Source organism: Manihot esculenta, chromosome 11 (assembly GCF_001659605.2).
Source record: "Manihot esculenta cultivar AM560-2 chromosome 11, M.esculenta_v8, whole genome shotgun sequence".
In the NCBI taxonomy this organism is placed as follows: Eukaryota; Viridiplantae; Streptophyta; class Magnoliopsida; order Malpighiales; family Euphorbiaceae; genus Manihot; species Manihot esculenta.
In genome coordinates this window covers 32,528,170-32,546,957 of record NC_035171.2, presented here as the reverse complement: position 1 = coordinate 32,546,957, position 18,788 = coordinate 32,528,170, and the positions used below count along the sequence as shown (strand labels likewise).

At 36.7% G+C, this 18,788-nt stretch overlaps 3 protein-coding genes across 4 annotated transcripts; 2 read left to right on the top strand and 1 right to left on the bottom strand.

Annotated features, from left to right (window-relative positions):
* Nucleotides 1-1,036: 1,036 nt before the first annotated feature.
* Nucleotides 1,037-2,358, bottom strand: LOC110625723. The gene is made up of 4 exons (XM_021771351.1): nucleotides 2,210-2,358; nucleotides 1,828-2,098; nucleotides 1,343-1,695; nucleotides 1,037-1,259 (listed from the first exon to the last, which is right to left on the bottom strand). The coding sequence occupies exons 1-4, from the start codon at nucleotides 2,356-2,358 to the stop codon at nucleotides 1,037-1,039; spliced, it is 996 nt and encodes a 331-aa protein (XP_021627043.1).
* A 7,346-nt stretch (nucleotides 2,359-9,704) lies between these two features.
* LOC110626190 (cytochrome P450 94C1) lies at nucleotides 9,705-11,517 on the top strand. The gene has a single exon (XM_021771972.2). The coding sequence runs from the start codon at nucleotides 9,792-9,794 to the stop codon at nucleotides 11,328-11,330; it is 1,539 nt and encodes a 512-aa protein (XP_021627664.1). The 5' UTR covers nucleotides 9,705-9,791; the 3' UTR covers nucleotides 11,331-11,517.
* Nucleotides 11,518-14,998: 3,481 nt separating this feature from the next.
* LOC110625904 (flagellar radial spoke protein 5) lies at nucleotides 14,999-18,040 on the top strand. Of its 2 annotated transcripts, XM_043961551.1 has the most exons (10): nucleotides 15,230-15,361; nucleotides 15,597-15,887; nucleotides 16,059-16,143; nucleotides 16,332-16,448; nucleotides 16,720-16,784; nucleotides 16,865-16,953; nucleotides 17,053-17,132; nucleotides 17,272-17,383; nucleotides 17,528-17,647; nucleotides 17,745-18,040. In XM_043961551.1, exons 2-10 carry the CDS (start codon nucleotides 15,602-15,604, stop codon nucleotides 17,928-17,930), a joined length of 1,140 nt encoding a protein of 379 aa, XP_043817486.1. In that variant the 5' UTR covers nucleotides 15,230-15,361; nucleotides 15,597-15,601; the 3' UTR covers nucleotides 17,931-18,040. The 2 variants fall into 2 exon arrangements, with proteins under 2 accessions (XP_021627287.1, XP_043817486.1); XM_021771595.2 differs by lacking the exon at nucleotides 15,597-15,887 and having other exon boundaries at nucleotides 14,999-15,361.
* Nucleotides 18,041-18,788: the final 748 nt, after the last annotated feature.

Genomic DNA, 18,788 nt, shown 5'->3' with positions numbered 1-18,788 from the left:
GATCCGTGGCTTTCCCTACCTTTTTATAGGTAGGAGAGACTCTGGCCACCACTTCCTGGTTCAATCTTCACTTTCCTTGACTGTTGTTTCTTTAACTGCATGTGCTTAGACTCAGACTTTTCCGTCTTAAATCTTTCGGTTTATGGGTGGAACCCTTGTGTTAGGCTTTAATAGAGATCTTGCAGGTAACATGGGGTTTTCTAGGGGTGTGCTTCTTATGAAGAATGACTTATGTTGCTCAGTTCAATATGAGGGTTTTGAGTTTTTTTTTTTTTTTTGAAATATGTGTGAATAGCATTCTCCACGTAGAAGGAAACTGAGGATATAGAAATTTAATTTATTAATTAATATTTTCAAAATTAAAAGTTTTTTTTTAAAATTAAAACTTAAACATTAATGAAAGCATTGAGTTTTTATTTTTAATTATGTATTACAAATAATTATTTAAATTTAACATGTTGTAAATTAAAAATATAATATTTTCTATATATGTCCCATAAATATAGATTTATATTTAGTTTCATATAAATTAAGAAATATAGATAAATGTTTTTCTCATTTTTATTACTTGACAATAAATAATATTGTAATTAAAAAAATATTTTTCATTGTATATTAAATAAAAATATATTAATAAACTAATAAATAAATTATCATTACAAACAAGAAAATATGATATGATTTAAGATAAATCATTTAAACGTTAAATGTTAGAGTCTCAAAGGCGAGATGAAATTAATCTAATTTAAATCAAGTAGAAATTTATTTATTTATTTTACATCAAATTTTTTATTAAAAAATTTGAAAAATTAAATTTTTTTTTTTGAAAAGGAGAGAAATATCATTAATTCAAAGCGTTCAAAGAAACTATATGAGGAGGAGGGACATGAACCCAAACTCCTTGACCTGACTCAGAATGAGCCGATGTTGCTAGAACATAAGCGACATCATTCGCAGACCTGTGAATAAAACCACATATTGCTTCTTCATAACTGGATAGAAGTAATTTACAATCTTGAACCAAAATACCAAAAGGTTATAAATCATCTAACGAAACACTGTTAATGGACACAACAAGAACCTGAGCATCCGATTCAAAAAGAACTTGATCCCATCTGCACTCTTTAATCCAACTCAACGCCTCTCGAAAAGCCATTGCCTCAGCACACTTAACCTCCATCTGACTGCAAAAAAAGCCTGCTTTAGCCGCCATAAATCTACCATTAGCATCTCGGACTACACAGCCGAAGCCTAGTGAACTTCATTGCGAGTTTAAAGAGGCATCAATATTAACCTTAATCCAACCCTGCGGTGGAGGAGACTAGACAGTCAAAGCCAATACAATATTGGTGCAGCTGGTAGAATCAGAACAGGCCCTCTCCATTGCTGCAAAAAATTCAGTGCCATGAAGAACACACCACTCGTAGTTCGATCCTGAACTTTCCAAACAACATTATTTCTGTTATGCCACAAAGCCCAACATATCATTAGAATAAGGGAAGCATTCTCCGCAGAAGCAGTAAGGAAGGCTAAAGAGAACCACTCCCTAAGAGAGGCAGCGGAGAATGCAGGCCAACCCAAAGGCGAACTCAACCAGCAACTGCGGGCAAAAGGACATTGAACAAGAATATGCAAGACAGTCTTAGGAGCCTCATGACACAACGGACACATCGAATCAACCGGAACTCTCCTGGACTGAAGCAAAGAGAGGTAAGGAACAACATTAACTAAAGCACGCCAGCAGAAATTAAGAACTTTAGGAGGCACCTTCGTCTTCCAAAAGCGACTCTATATCTCACTACCTTCCCTCTGTCAAAACCCAGCAACCAGAAATCTGTAAGCACTCTTGACAGAATAGTGACCTTTGGACGCAAACTTCCAGCACCACACATCTAGGTGCGAAGAAAGACTTAGAGGGATGTTCAAAATACAACTCCTATCTCTGTCATTGAACAACTGAGCTATTAAACTCTTATTCCATCTATGGCCGATCATAAGATCTGCAACAACATAAAGAGTACAGTTCGGAGGAGGGGGTGTAGAAACCAATGAGTCGGGCGCCTCTTTCAACCAAGAGTGAGACCAAATAGAAACTGACCTGCCATTCCCAATTCACCAATAAGCACCAGCTTTAACTAGACTTCGAGTCGCCCATATACTACGCCACAAAAAGCTAGGATTGTGGCCCAAAGAAGCTTTAAAAAAAGACATTGTCGAAAAATAACGAGCCTTAAGAACGCAGGCCACTAAAGAATGAGGCCTGGTAATAATGTTCCAACCCTGCTTACCAAGTATGGCTAAGTTAAACTCATGGATCGATTTAAACCCTAACCCGCCGTCTAGTCTGTGCTTCGCCATTCTATGCCAACCCAGTCAGTGAATACCACGATTTTGATCAACACCCTTACTCCACCAATACTGGGTCATCATACGCTGCAAATCAGCACATAAAGTCCGAGGCAGTAAAAACAAACTCATAACATAGTTTGGCAAAGCTTGGAGGATTATTTTCAAAAGGACCTCTTTACCTACTTGGGACAGCGCACGATACTTCCATGAATTCAGCCGCTTCCACAAACGATCCTTAACAAAACTGAACACTTCCCTCTTGTTACTACCAACATGAGAAGGGAGTCCCAAATAATTACCCAAATCCGGCTTCTCCTCAACCTGAAGCACAGAACAGATAGAATCCCGAAGAGCCACAGGAGTATACTTGCTGAAAGAAATAGATGATTTTTGAAAGTTAACCAATTGTCCAGATGCGTTCTCATAGATGCGAAGAATACGCTTGAGCTCCAACGCCTCTTGAACATTTGCTCTGAAGAAAATCAAGCTATCATCCGCGAAAAAAAGATGGGAGATCTGCGGGCCACCCCGTGATATCCTGAACCCATGAAGACTGCCACGGTTTATACTGTCTTGCAGAAGGCGGGATAGCCCCTCAGCACAAAGAATGAATAAATCAGGTGACAAGGGATCTCCTTGCCTCCGTCCCCTCGTCGGTAAGATAGGGCCGATTTCCCTGCCATCATGCAGAATCCAATAACGAACAGTGGAGATACAAGAAAACACCAAAGCAACCCATCGCTGCGCAAACCCCATACGGATGAGCATGTCACGAATGAAATCCCACTCCAGCCTATCATAGGCTTTGCTGATGTCCATTTTAAGGGCCCCAGATAACTCTTTCTTTCGATGAAACATATTAAATCCATGCATAGCCTCAAAAGCTAAGATTATATTATCCTGAATGTTGCGCCCAGAAATAAAAGCGCTCTCGCTTTCCGAGACAATAGACGACAAGATGGACTTAAGCCGGTTAACTATCATCTTAGTCATGATCTTATAAACCACATTACAGAGGGCAATAGGACGCAAATCACTCATTCGCTCAGGGACACCCTTCTTAGGTATCAAAACTAAAGCAGTCTCATTCAATTTCGAGGGGAGAGACCCTGAATGCAAGCAATCAATACAAAAATGAGACACATCCCCACCAATAATATCCCAATAATGCTGGAAAAAATCAGGATTGAAACCATCTAACCTAGGAGATTTATCAATTTTCATAGAAAAAGCTGCAGATTTTACCTCGTCACAACTGTAAGGAGCTAAAAGAGATGCATTCTGATCATGTGACACCAATAACGGAACACACTGCAAAACTGGTTCAGAATTACAATCATGAGAAGTAAAGAGAGACGTAAAATATCCAGACATCACCTTCTCCAGACCCGAATTCTTATCATGCCACACGTTCGAGTCATCCAGCAGTTTAACAATTGTATTTTTCCATTTCCGAGCAAAAGTAGCACTGTGGAAAAATCGAGTATTAGCATCACCCTCTTTAAGCCAAAATTGCTTGGCACGTTGCTTCCAGAAGATCTCACGGAGATTTAAAAGATGAAAGAAACGGGATTTGGCTCGTAAAAACTCATCCATATGCACCTGTAGACGAGAGCCGCGTAGACGGGCCATAATAGCAAGACTCTCGTCCATCTCAGCTTTATGCAGAAGTCTAAGATTCGTGCCCCACGATTTCAAAGCAGTACGACAGGCCATAAGCTTACCCTCAACCATATCTGGAGAGAGTTGCCAAATATCCAAAATTAGGGTCCGACAACCTGCCTCACGAAGCCACTATTTTCAAACCGAAAAAGATGAGCATGGTGTTGATCCACAAAGCATTTGACAGCAAGAAGAATAGGCAAATGGTCTGAAGTAGAGGAGCCCAACACTTCAGCAGTAGAATTAGAAAACCTGGTACGCCACTGAATATTAGTAAAAACACGGTCCAACCTAGATTCCACCCAGCCATCACTATTTCTTCCATGCTCCCATGTAAAAGGATATCCCGTCATGGGGAATTCAATAAGACCAGAATCACAAAGTGCATCCCGAAAGCCATTGATCAAACGTGAAGGTTGAGGACGACCACCTCGCTTTTCAGAAGGCGATAGAATATCATTGAAATCACCTAGACACACCCAGGGTGCTTCATGATGAGATGCCAGTATACGCAACCGTTGCTGTAATACCCGGCTAGACTCCAGTATCGAAATTTCTACCGTCCGGTGAAATCTCGGATGTCGGAAACCTCTAGAAGGGTAGAATAATATTTTTATAAAATGTTTTCAAGTGTTTTAAGGTTTTAAGTAAGAAAGAAATTGAGTTTTGAATGAAAATGACCATAGAGGAAAATCCAGGTTCGACCGCCGAACCTCATGTTCGGCCGCCGAACTTGGTGGAGTTTTGGAGTCACCTTTGGCTTTCGAAGGTGGTCTGGCCAGCCACCTATAAAAGGCCCCATGGCCGAAAATGAGTTAGTTTTCTCCCCTATTTTCGATCAACGGTGAGTTCATGCCCTCCCATGGTTGGTTTTGAGGTTTTCCTTCAAATCCTACAAGTTTCTAACAAGTTTTAACTTGTTTTTGAAGTTTTTGAGCAAAGATCGAAGTTTGGAAGCTTGGAGACCTCCGGAACCCATTTTCCCCAAATCTCCAAGTTGGATCACGTTTTCTCTCGATCTTCAAAAGGTAAGCGTCGATCCTCACCTTCTTCGATGTTCTAAGCAAGTTTTATGAAAGTTTATGGGGTAGAAATGCATGTTTAAGCTAGTTGTTTGTTGTTAGAGTTCATGTGAGTTTTGTTGAAAATATGTGTAATGTATGGTGTATGAGTTGCTATATGTGTTGTTGTGGGGGTTTAGGAGAGTGTGAGACCCTTATATGCTTGTTTGCATGAGTATGCATGTTGTAGAATAGCTAAAAGCATGTTTGAAAGGTTTGGGAGGCAAAATATGCATAAGGAGGCTGAGTTCTGCCACTTTGGAAGAACTCAGGTTCAGCAGCCGAAGGACTTTCGGCCGCCGAAGGACTTTCGGCCGCCGAACCTGCCTGTGGAGGCAAGATTTTGACTGCCGAACCCTACCCCCGAAAGTTGGACTTTTGGCTCTGGAGGGGAGTTTCGGCCGCCGAAGGTGCCGCCGAACATGCATAAGTTTCGTCTCTGGAAGGGACTTTCGGCCGCCGAAAGTGGCTGAGTTTCGGCTCTGGAGGGATTTTTGGCCGCCGAACCTGTCGCCGAAAGTGCCCTGTTTAGCCTTCCTTTGCATAATTTCTATGATTGTTTTATGATATTTTAGGGGGTTTTTGGGGAGTTGTTTAGAGTCATGTTAGTCTATGTTTGGTCCCTCATTTGAGTCCACCTGTGTAGGTTCGGACCCGAGGAACCAAGGACCCCAGCAGTGAGATAGCTGCTTCAGAGTCTTTTCAGAGCTAGCCTGAGGTGAGTAGAATGACTCTTTATATTGCAAAGTAAATAAATAAATTTTGAGCATGTTCATGCATCACGAATGCCATGAGATGTATTAGGTTGTTTGCATTAGAATTCACGAATATGTTGCATTGCATAATATGATATTGATGTGGATGAACATTGAATGATCCATTAGCCCTTATATGGTATGATATGATATGATGATGATATGGTATGGAAGTCCAGGAAGACCCATTCTACGTCCCTGGCACATTGGAATGTTATGATATGTTATGTAAGGGAAAGACCAGGACCCATTCTACGTTCTGGCACTATTGGATATGTAAAGGGCTATTGGTGACAAGTTCATCCTTAATGTGATCTGTTTGTGATGTGATGCATTTCATGAAAGCATGAATTTCAATATAATATTTTACTATTCTGCTCACTGTGCTCTAGTAGTTCACCCCTTTCCCTTAACCCCCTAGGTTTGCAGGTGCGGGCTTGTAACACCCCTTACCCTATCAAAGAGTAGATAGAGCAATGAATGTCACAAACTATACCTTTTTAGATATATCAGGACTAAACAATTTCTTTTATCTGTAAATACCAAGTTTTTAGGTAATGCATGTAACTTTCATCAAGTGATTAAAATAAATGTGAGATTTCTAAACCAAAATTTTTCGGCAGAATTTCCTCTGTTTCATTAGCACTTTAACCTGTAATACATATGAACATCACACTTATAATTACACTAACAACTGTCATTTGATATCTTACTATTTTTGATTACATAATCTTTACAACTCACTCTATTTAATATGTACATGCCAAAATAAAACTGTACTATGACTCAGAGACTCAAAAGAACCAGCTATGATAATGGCCTTGATATCTGATGTAGACCTTTGATGAACTTCGCGTGCCTACTTTATCTACAACCTGCGTGAGGTAAAAACCAACACGCTGAGCTAAGGCTCAGTGGGTGATAACAACAAATAACAAAATAGCGTAAACAAGTTCACGTTTACAGATAAACAGAATAAAAACATCTTCTTTTTCCTTTATTGCACATTTTCTAAACAAGCACCAAGCAAGCACGTCGGAAAACCCTAAGCACCTTTCGAAAGTGACTCGTTCCCGACTCGCTAATCACACTGTCTGCTTTATTTCTGAATACGTCTGTTTCTTTATTTGAATTTTCTATGATTCAGTTATTAGCAGTTTAGCGTTATGCTAGCACATTCCCTAAGGCCACTTACTCTAGTAGTGAAATAGCCTAGCCCTACCTAGTGATGTCACTGCTCTAGCTATGTGTTTGAGGATGTTACAGGGCTAGACTAGGAAGTCACCAGGATTATAAGTCATGTTTTATGTAATAGTTAGTTGTGGACATGTATTGTAAAATGTTATAATGTGATGTAATGTAAAGAATTGTATTGAGGATAAAATTGTGCTTGGTCCTAGTGTATGTTAATCCCTTTCTGGTACATGATCTTTTTAATGAAATGTTTTAATGATGTTTATGTAAACCAAGCTTAATGTACGATATGTTACCCCATTGGAGCATTTGATGAGGGCTCCAGTGTGGAGTTTTATGGTTATGAGTTTGTGCATGCACAGATTAAGCTTGGTAAATGAAAGAAAAAGTTTAAAGTTTTATGTATTTGTATGATCATGTATGGGATTTAACAAGTATACAGGAGGTATGTTAGGCTTGCTACGGGTCCCGGCGGCCTTAAGCCGATCTAGATCCTAGCGCCGGTAGCGGTCCGATTTTTGGGTCGTTACAGTTGCCAAAATAAATGACGAAAGTCCCGATTAGCCTCGCCATAATAGCCTGTCAAGTGCCAATTACCAACCCCTTCAATAAAAAATTCGGTGTCAATATGTTGTTCCGATGAGCTAAGAAGAGTAATAGAAGAAACCGATCTCCACAGTAAAGCCAGACCCCTACTACGACTCAAGCAATCCACACTGAAGAAACCATCATAAACCAACAAGTCTTTTATTTCATTCACCCGAGCAGAACAATATAAAGTTTCAATTAGGAAAAGAAAATTTGGCCTCTTAACTCTAACCATCTCTTTCAGGACCTAAACTGCTCGTGGGTTGCCAAGCCCACGACAGTTCCAACTAATACAATTCATTGTGATCGACGGGCCTGAACTCCAGGGCCCGCCGCTATTCCATTTTTTGACTGATTGCTACAACCACCACTTAATCCCTGATCCATTGTGGGCTTCTCCCCATTGGAATTCTTGTTTTCAAGGCCCGTACGTCGTCTTTTAGGGTCGACAATAGTAACACCAGCTTCCAAACCCCTAGCAACCTCCTCCCCAACAATAGAAAATGAATTCAAAGAGTCCTCACGAATCCTGTCCATATCACGATCATCATTGTCCACCGGATTTGGTGGTGACAGAATTATAAAAAATGATGCCCGATGGACCTTGGCTGCTGTTTTCTCCCCCTCCTCCCTTCAATCACCTGCTTCCATGGCTTTGAGGACGTCGATAGTTTGCACGTAATTCAGGACCGAACTTATGAACCACAGGAGCATTCCCAAGATTCAAAAGCTCGCGATAAAATCTCTCTGTATGGTCAAAAAGTCCACAAATGAAACAGTAAGTTGGGAGCCCTTTCATAAACAAAGGTTACATTAAACCATGCACCATCACTTTTTCGCATTCTCAATGACTTATGAATGGGTTTGGAGAGGTCGTGATAATAGCGGAGCCGAACATACGATTTTCGTAGTCCAAGAAAATTATAAGGATCGGACGCCAAGAACACTCCCAGTTCATTACCTATGCAGGCCACCACCCGTTCAGAGAAGAAATCTGGCTGTAGACCATGCACCTGAATCCAGAACGGAACATGTGTAAGGGGAACCTCAGTTGGATGGGAGAAGCCCTCCAACTTTTCAAGAATAAGGAGATGATTGTTGAAGGTACACGGACGCATATCCAAAACCCATTGCACATCAATAGCATGATAGAACTGAAACACATACAAATCACCCTCCTCTCTCCGAACAGAAACTTGCTCAAAAGGTTGCCATAGAGCAACCAAAGTGTGTTCCATGGCGTTGAAATTTATAGGTCGATTAGTTAGAAAATAACCCACTAGACACAATGAGGGATCTTCCTGGCCGAATACGCCATCATCAACCTCGAAAACTAAGCCGTCATCATCATTTGCCTCGCCGTCAACAGATAAACTTGCCATCTCCACTGACACCGCGTCTTCATCAGTTGCCATGAAGAAATTCTAAAAAAAATAACAAATCAAAGGAAACTTTATCACAGAAGACAAGACGAAGCCTCCCAAACAGAGAAGACTTTTCAACTTCTCCTAGTTCAATGTTGTAATGTTGTTATAATGTTGAAATAATAATAATGTTGTTAAAACTTGAATTAAATTAAACTCGTGATTGAAACCTGAATTTAAATAAAATTATTGGCTCAAAATTAGTTGGCGAGTTGCTGGACCAGTGGTATGGAAGTCGCCTTTATAGCTGCGAAGTCTAAGTTAAAGTTCCCGTTTAGAATTAATTATATGAAAAATCAATAATAATAATAATGATAAATGACAGTTTTGACCTTATTTGTGGGTCCCGCTCCCAAAATAAGATAGAAGCCAGCGCCAACTTCCGTTAGTGGTTGGCAAATTGGTGGTTACGCCGTCTCAGAGCCGACATCAAGTGGCGGAGGAAGAAAGCAGAGACAACTTGTCGGGCCAATACGGTAGCCAAAGAGAGACAAAATAGCACGTGTTTGAATGCCTTTAGCTATAACACATGATATTGGACATATTATTCAAGTTTCGGCACGTGTAATTCATGCACCTGAATAATATTTCCTCCATGTATATAATAAAATAATAAAAATTAATTACCAAAAAAATTCACTAATGAAAAAGAAATAACTGATACCTTCGTCTCTATATATGACGCAGCCCTCACTAACCCATCACAGTCACCTTCTTCACCTTCCCCTCTCTTATTTTCTTTACCTTTCTTTTCATCAATGGAGTTGATGAATGCTTCATCCCTGTGGTTGGAGTCCATTTCCAGTGTTTTTTCTTTGCTTTTCTTTGGGTTTACTTTCTTGTTTTCTTTCTTCTCTTTGCTCGTCTTTGTGTTCAGGCTTAAGCCATGGTGTAACTGTGAGGTCTGCAAGAGCTATCTCACTGCGAGCTGGACCAAAGATTTCGCCAATCTCTGCGATTGGTATACTCATCTTCTTCGGAAATCTCCCACCGGAACGATTCATCTCCACGTTCTCGGCAATGTCATCACCTCCAACCCAGAAAACGTTGAGTATATACTCAAGACAAATTTTGACAACTACCCAAAAGGGAAACCTTTCTCTGCTCTCTTGGGTGATCTTCTGGGTCGAGGTATTTTCAATGTTGATGGTGATTCTTGGAGGTTTCAAAGGAAAATGGCCAGTTTAGAGCTCGGTAGTGTGTCTATAAGGATTTATGCTTTTGAGCTTATTATGAGTGAGATCCGAGGAAGGTTGATTCCTCTCTTGTCATCAAATGCTGATAAAAATCAAGCTTTGGATTTGCAAGATGTGTTTAGAAGATTTTCTTTCGATACTATTTGCAAATTTTCCTTCGGTTTAGACCCCGGATGCCTTCGGCTATCTCTGCCCATTTCAGAATTCGCTCTTGCTTTTGATACTGCGTCAAAGTTGTCTGCAGAGAGAGCTGCAGCACCATCGCCGATTATTTGGAAGATCAAAAGGCTACTAAATTTAGGATCGGAAAAGAAACTCAAAGAGGCTATAAAATATGTTGATGAACTCGCAGAAGAATTGATCAATCACCGGAGAAAAGTAGGCTTCACCGATAAGAAAGATCTTTTATCAAGATTCATGGGATCCATCAACGATGATAAGTATCTTCGTGATATTGTCATTAGCTTTCTCTTGGCTGGTCGTGACACAGTTGCCTCAGGGCTAACAAGTTTCTTCTGGCTGCTGTCACAGCACCCAGAAGTTGAATCAGCAATTCGAGATGAGTCTGAACGAATCATAGGGCCGAGTCAAGAGAACATCAGCTATGAGCAATTGCGAGGCATGCATTATCTAAATGCAGCCATATATGAGAGTTTAAGATTATACCCATCTGTTCAATTTGATTCCAAGTTTGCTGAAGAAGATGATATATTGCCTGATGATACATTTGTAACAAAAGGCACTAGAGTAACATATCACCAATATGCAATGGGTCGAATGGAGCGGGTTTGGGGTCCGGATTGTCTCGAATTCAAACCCGAAAGATGGTTAAAAAATGGGGTTTTTGTTGCAGAAAACTCATACAAATACCCAGTTTTCCACGCTGGATTTAGAGTTTGTTTGGGAAAGGAAATGGCATTAGTTGAGATGAAAAGTGTAGCTCTGCAAATGATTAGGTCCTTCAATGTTCGGGTTGTGGATCCGGATCAGCCACCGAGATTTTCCCCGGGTCTTACAGCCACCGTGAGAGGTGGCTTGCCAGTTTTGATCCAAGAAAGAGAGTCCTCGACGAACCACCACCACCACGGCCACCATATATAATATTAGTTAGATCATGCATATATAGCTATGCCATGTAAATAAGTGTGATGATATCTAATGGGTCAAAAAAAAAAAAGGCAAGCTTTCTGTACATGTTACTAAGAACAGCTCCCTTTCTTTATCAAGTAGCAGTATTATTGCCTCTTTTGAATTCTGTGAAATTGGGCAAGTTTTTAAATACTGCAAATGTAAAATTCACGGTTTATAAATACAATTTCAGTTTTATTAAGTAAAATTATACTCTTTTTTTTTGTAATTTTAAATATAATTTTCATATTAATATTAGTTCAGTTAAATATCTATTTTCAATATACATTAATATTCAGTGATGATATAAAAATTTTGATAACAACATTTAATTTAACTATTACTGAATTTTTATTTAAAATTTTACTTTTTTTATAATTTTTATTTATTTTATTTTTTTATATATATTAAAAAATATAATTTCTGTTTTAGATCAGACCTAATTTATTTAAAAATTAATCTAAAAAATTAATTAAGAGAGAATTGTCTACGAAATATGAGTCTTGGCTCATATAAAGAGTATGAAAACCTATATTAAAAAATTGTTTGATTTTCAACGTTGTTTGTGGATGAATTTCTCCAGCTCTTTGAATAGATAAATTAAAGCTTATTAAAAATTTGTTGATATATAATTATTTATTAGTTGTGTGTTGGTGGGATTGATTGATTAAGTTAAAATTAATGAATTAAACGTTAATGAAAAGGAAGATAATGATTATGGAAGGCCACATGATTGTAGTTCTAGAGAAACTAACTCACATGCTCTTCATTAAAGAAGCTGGTGTTTTAAAGTAGAAAATAGAAATCCATGGACACGATAAAACTAGGTACCGCCCCATGATTTGCATATTTTATTTATCTTCAATAAATTAATTCCTGACCTTGTTTTTATTATTTTAATTACTCATCTAAATTAAATTAAATTTAATATATTGTACTCTTCCCATATTCTTTTCACCTATATCATGTTATGCTTATCCATCTCATCACATGCACATTCAATTTTGGATTATAATTAAAAAGTTTAATTGTTAATCCTTAAAATAATTATAGCAAATTGTAAAAAAAAAAATTAATTATAATAAATTTAATATATATTTTGGAAAATTTTAAACTATTTTGTGTACAGTAGTTGACAATTAGAAAATTTTATTATTAAATGATAAATGTCAGAATCAGGTATCTTTTTCTGTTAAGTATTCTATATATGTTTCTTAAATTGATAGCATTATTGATCGCTGCCATGTTGAATTCAATTAACCCATAAAATAAATTAATTAATTTTACACTAAAAGCCAACATCTAATGGAATATATATACTATAAGCATTGCTTGCTGAAAAAAAAAATATATTATCAATATCAATAGCAGAGCCAGGAGCTTCTCTTTAGTAGGGCACCACCGACTGCAACTATACTGCTGCGGCACCACCGGTTGCGCCACTGCGCTACCTTCATCCCTTCAAAGCATTTTCCGGTCGCTGATACGGCACGTGCCCCTTGCTCAACCCTCGCTCTGTCCCTGACCAATATTATACATTAAATAAATTAGTTAATCAAGGTAGACTATATAGTAATAAGGTTTAGCCATACGGGATATTTTTAGACAAGGGCATTTACTTCGTATATAAATATAGCAGGTAGCTATTTTTAGAAATAAATTAAAGAGTGGACCACAAGAGCAGCAGAAGTTTTTAGTCTTGATGGAATCAATTGCTATTGCAGTTTTTAATTAACATTCCTCTTTATTCACTTGTGCTCCTCATCTTCAAGCTTATTTTGAAACAAAAAAAAAAAAAACAATTGCCCATTTTTATTTTCATTTGATAATTAATATTCTTTTTTTTAATGAAGTTTCCCAAATCCCAAATAAAAGTAAAGATGAAATAACTGAGTCTCTGTTTAATTTGTAGAGTATTTTTCTAGTAATAAGTTGAACTTGACCAATAGGGGTGTAGGTGAGGTGAGATGTCATTTCATTTGCCCTTTTTAGCAAGCCAAAAAGCCACATCATATTTGCTAAAATTTTATACTTTAAAAATTCACCAATTATACTTTTCTTTGACTCATTAAATTTTTATGTATATATTTTTAGAGAAATTTCATTGATGTTTCGTTTTTAATCCACTTTAGGGTTGTGAATCACGAGGGACTCTCTGTGCATGCGGTGCTAGGGTACCCGGCCTAAAATCATTTGGGTCAATTTTTAGGATTTGGGTTGAGCTGGTTTGATCCGACTACGTCTCCGGGTTGGACTTGAATACATATATTCTTCAGGTATTTTCTCGGTCCCTTTTAGTAATTTTCTTAAGATTTGTTCGATTAAAGGATTTCAAATACTTTAAATTTTTCTAATTAGGAGAAGAGTAACTTTTTCACTTTTTTAAAATTTAAAGCAAAATTAACATTTCAGTCAGCAATAAATATAATTTTTTAATAAAATATATCAATTTTATATTTAATTATTATAAATTAACTATTTATATATAAATTTAAATAAAATTTTACATATATTTATCCAATTAAATGTTGACAGGTTATTTAATATTAAAAAAAATATAATGATAAGTCTATATATTAATATAATATTTAAACTTTTAATTGATTAAGTGTAGAAATAAATACTCATCTTCAGGTTTCTTGTTTTCTTTTTTTCCTTTCCTTTCTATTTGGATAAATATTTTAAGTAGCCAATATTAACTTTTATTTTCCTTTTTTAGAAAAAAAAAAACTCTCTAAGTGTCCACTTAAAAGATAATTGCGTTGATTGAAGTAGGTTTTACATTTAAATCTCCCAATATTAAAGTATTGCTTTCCTAGTTATCAAGTCATGTTTTACACAATTAACATGTTTTATTTGTTTTTTTTTTTTTTTTCGTTTTCATGAGTTCTTTGATAGTTTGGAAATTAACGTTGTATTGATCATTGATTTCTTTTTGTTTTTAATATTTGAATATAGATAGTAGTTTTTATCAATGAATTTTGGTATTGCAATTTATTATTATTTTTTTTTGGGACTGAGACATAGTGTTGCATTCAGTTTTTTATCATTAAAAATGAGAAAAAAAAAATATTTTTCTCTATTCAAATCATATATTTGTTTTTTTTAAATAATATACATATTTTTAATTTTACCAAAAAAAATCTTTTATAAACAGAAGTTTATAATTATATATATTCTATATCGATACAACATGAAAAATACATTAGTTAAGTGTATAAATTTTTTATTTAATTATGTTATTATTATATTTTTGTTTCCTTAAATAAAAATTCAAAATTTTATTTGTTAAACTGTTAATCGGACTTTCTTATTTATATTACAATTATAATCAATCAAAGTATATTTTTTCTTTAACTAAATTTCCTTAATTATGTTACGATTACAATTAATAAATTGTTTTCCCTTTACTTTTTAGCTAAATCGTCATAATTATATTGGAAGTAATAATAATAATAATTATACTAAATTTCCTTATTTATTTATTTTTTTTCAATTTGTAATAAAAAAAATTTGTGTCGGAGAGGAAACAAAAGAGTTCGAGAGAGACATGGGGCCTGTATGAAAAAACTGGGCGTGGCTTGGAGAGAAATCAGGTCCAGCCCATTAGGCAAAATCCATCATTTTGAGCGCCAATTCGACAAACACCTTATCTTCATTCACCAGCTCTGTTCTGCTTCCCGCTTTTTCTGTCCCTGAAGCCATGTCAATGTCGCTACACCATGCTTACCCCTACCTCTCCGCATTCAAATCCACTTCCTCAACCCCAATTAGCCCTAAGTCAGCCCGACTCGGTGCTAACTCGGTCAGATGCTGCGTCGTAACAACCGAGTCCCGACGAGTCACGGTTAAGAATGGGAACGATTCGTTGGAGATTTGCCGAGTCTTGAATGGGATGTGGCAAACTAGTGGCGGGTGGGGGCGTATTGATCGCGATGACGCCGTTGAGGCCATGCTCAAGCTCGCCGACGCCGGCCTCACTACCTTCGACATGGCCGATCACTGTATGTATACGTGATTCCATTAATGTAAACTCTTATTCCAGCTTCCCTTTTTTCTTTTCCCCAATTATGCATTTCTGTGGTTTTGGGGGTTTACGGACACGTGTTCTCTTTAGCTGAGAAAGGGAAACAGATAAGAATTGTAGAGATGACATTTGTTTTTCTGTCTTTATATTTGGTCCTCTCTAGTCTCTTCTCTCTGCTTGTGGTTATTTGGGTTCTTGTTCTGAAATGGCAGAGGTTATGCACCATTCTTTTACCAATTTCACCTTCCACCCACTGGACCTGAAAACCAGAAAAGATGCTGAATTTAGAAAACGCTGTCTGAAGCCGTTGCAATGTGTACTAACTGAGGATAACAGGAAAATTATAGTGAAGAATGGGAAGGATTCATTAGACATATGTAGGGTTGTGAATGGGATGTGGCAGACCAGTGGTGGCTGGGGCAAGATTGAACGTGACAATGCTGTTGATGCTATGCTTAAATATGCTGATTCTGGACTCACCACTTTCGATATGGCTGATATATGTAATGGGGAAATCGCTTTTCTTTTCCTAGTTAAGATATGGTTTGTTAGACTTGTAAACGGTTGATTAATTTAATGCTAAAGCCTATAATATAGGCATTAGTCATCCACCGATATATCTGTTGCTTATGATTGTGACTTTTCCATTGTTTTTTATTCCTTTGCTGTTGCAGATGGACCTGCTGAAGATCTTTATGGGATTTTCATCAATCGTGTTCGCCGAGAACGCCCACCAGAGCTCTTGGATCAGATTAGAGGGTGAGTTACAACTCAGAGTTTAACTCTTAGTTGTCTTATAAATTCTTGTGGCTATGACTTGATCTTTGACAGATGATATATAATTTACAGTTAACATGAACCTTAGTTTTTACATGGATAAGAAACCTGACATGGAGAATAGAAAGGGAATTTTAGTATCTGCTTACCCATTATATTATAAAATGCAGTCTTACTAAGTGGGTGCCACCACCAGTTAAGATGACAAGTAGCTTTGTGAGGGAGAGCATCAACGTTTCACGAAAGAGAATGGATGTATCTTCCTTGGACATGCTTCAGTTCCATTGGTATTTTTCTTTTTACCTTTCTGATTATTTTACTTGGATTTTGTGTCACAGGATGTGCTGAATATATATATGATAATAGGTTTCCTCTTTAATTTATATATGTTTGATATTGCTGAATTTGTTACTCAAAACTTTAATTAGGAATTTGGAATCCTATATTCCATGCTTGTTCTGGCTTAAAATAAACTTAGGAGACAGTTCAAGTCTTTCTTTGTTCCTTTTTATGTATCATGATTTTTCTAATGACAAATTTCTGCATATACTTGAATAGGTGGGACTATTCCAATCCCGGTTATCTTGATGCTCTTAAAAACCTGACGGACCTAAAAGAAGAAGGTTAGCAATATTTAAGTCTGTTGTTCTTATTAAAGTGCTATGCATATCTTGATTTGATTACTCCAATAAGTGGTTTGCAGGTAAAATTAAGACTGTAGCTTTGACAAATTTTGACACAGAAAGACTACAAATAATTCTGGAAAATGAAATCCCTGTCGTCAGCAATCAGGTAAAGCTCAAGACGTATTCAACTCCTGAGCATTTTTGCAAAACCACATTTGTCTGTAAGCGTTATCTGATTGTTACTGGGGTGCTGTGACTTCATCAGGTCCAACATTCAATCATTGACATGCGACCTCAGCAGAGGATGGCTGAGCTCTGTCAACTTACAGGAGTTAAACTTATAACGTATGTTCATCACCAATTAATTCATAACATAATGAAGATGCTCCTCAAATGATAGAAAAATAAGCAATTCTTTAATCAAACCACATCAATTCAGTTTTTTTTTTCTTTTTTTTTTTTTTACAATAATGGACAAATGCAGGTACGGGACAGTAATGGGTGGGCTGCTATCTGAAAAATTCCTTGACACCAACTTAGCCATTCCTTTTGCTGGGCCGCCATTAAATACACCCTCACTCCAGAAATACAAAAGGGTACGATATAAGAAAGCTGAAGGAATTAGTAGTTGCCTAATTGAGGGACATGCGTAGTTGTCAAATCAAGTACAATTTAAGGCTTAGAATATTAGAAGTTACCTCACACTGCATGTTTTTGATATCTTATAACAAAAATGACAGATGGTGGATGCTTGGGGGGGATGGAGTCAGTTTCAAGTTTTGCTGCAGACACTCAAAAAGATAGCCAATAAACATGGTGTCTCAATTCCAACTGTTGCTGTAAAATACATATTGGATCAGGTACATTCTTGCTTCTTGTGTTCTCATCAAATCATCTACAGCATTATTTCTTATGCTCTTTCATTCTTCTGGTATGGTATGGTATGTGCTACTGCAGCCAGCAGTGGCAGGATCAATGATAGGTGTTCGGCTTGGTTTATCAGAACATATCAATGACACCAATGCTGTGTTTTCACTTGTTCTTGACGAGGAGGATGTAAATAGCATACAAGAAGTTTCCAAAAGAGGGAAAGACCTAATGAAAGTAATTGGGGACTCTGGAGATGAATACAGGCGCATATGAACGGAGCTTCCATAATCTTTTTTGCTGTTAATGGTTATCTATATATAACTTTTGTGTGTAATGTAGCACATTACTTCAGTTAAAAATATTCTAAGCTGTCTGTTACTCAATGATTGAACTTCATTAGAAACATGTGCATATCTACAGATATATTTCAGAAACATGAACACCGATTTCTCTGGGACAGGGAGAGTTTTGAACTTGAACCTAAAGAAATGCTGCAAATTCTAAACATTATATGCTGCCTTCCTCTAATTATCCTTCTTGTCTGTGTATGTTTGGCTTGTCAAGATTCTACCAAATTAATATAACAAGCAATAGATGTGTATATGATTTGTGAAAACAGAGTTGTGCTGTCTTGGTTTGGCAGTAAGAGTTCTGGCCTGAGTTTTTTTTCAGCTTTGGTTTTATTGAAAGAACATAAGATCTCTAGGAAAAGGGAATGGGATTTCTCCTTACCAGACAGAAGCAATGCAACTGAATCATTTTTCCAAATTTTGTTCTTTATATTTTTGTTTTTTAAATTGGAATCAATAAAATGGGTTCATATGTCACACTTGACAAAATTTGTCAAAATTTAATATATTTTTCATCTCTAAATAGATTTCTCTAATTTTTCTTATATTAATGGACGATTCTTTATTTTTCAAATTTCACTTTCTAGTTTATCAAATTTCACTTTCTATTTTATGAAAATTTGTCCTTACGATCACAAAAATCCTTATAATAAAAATAAAAATTGATTAATTTCACAAGAGTATTACCGTGTATAAAATTATTGGGTGAATGATGAACGGCTTTAATTGAAAAATAACCGAATTGATTTAACTTTTTTAATTTGTCTAATATAGTTTTTTT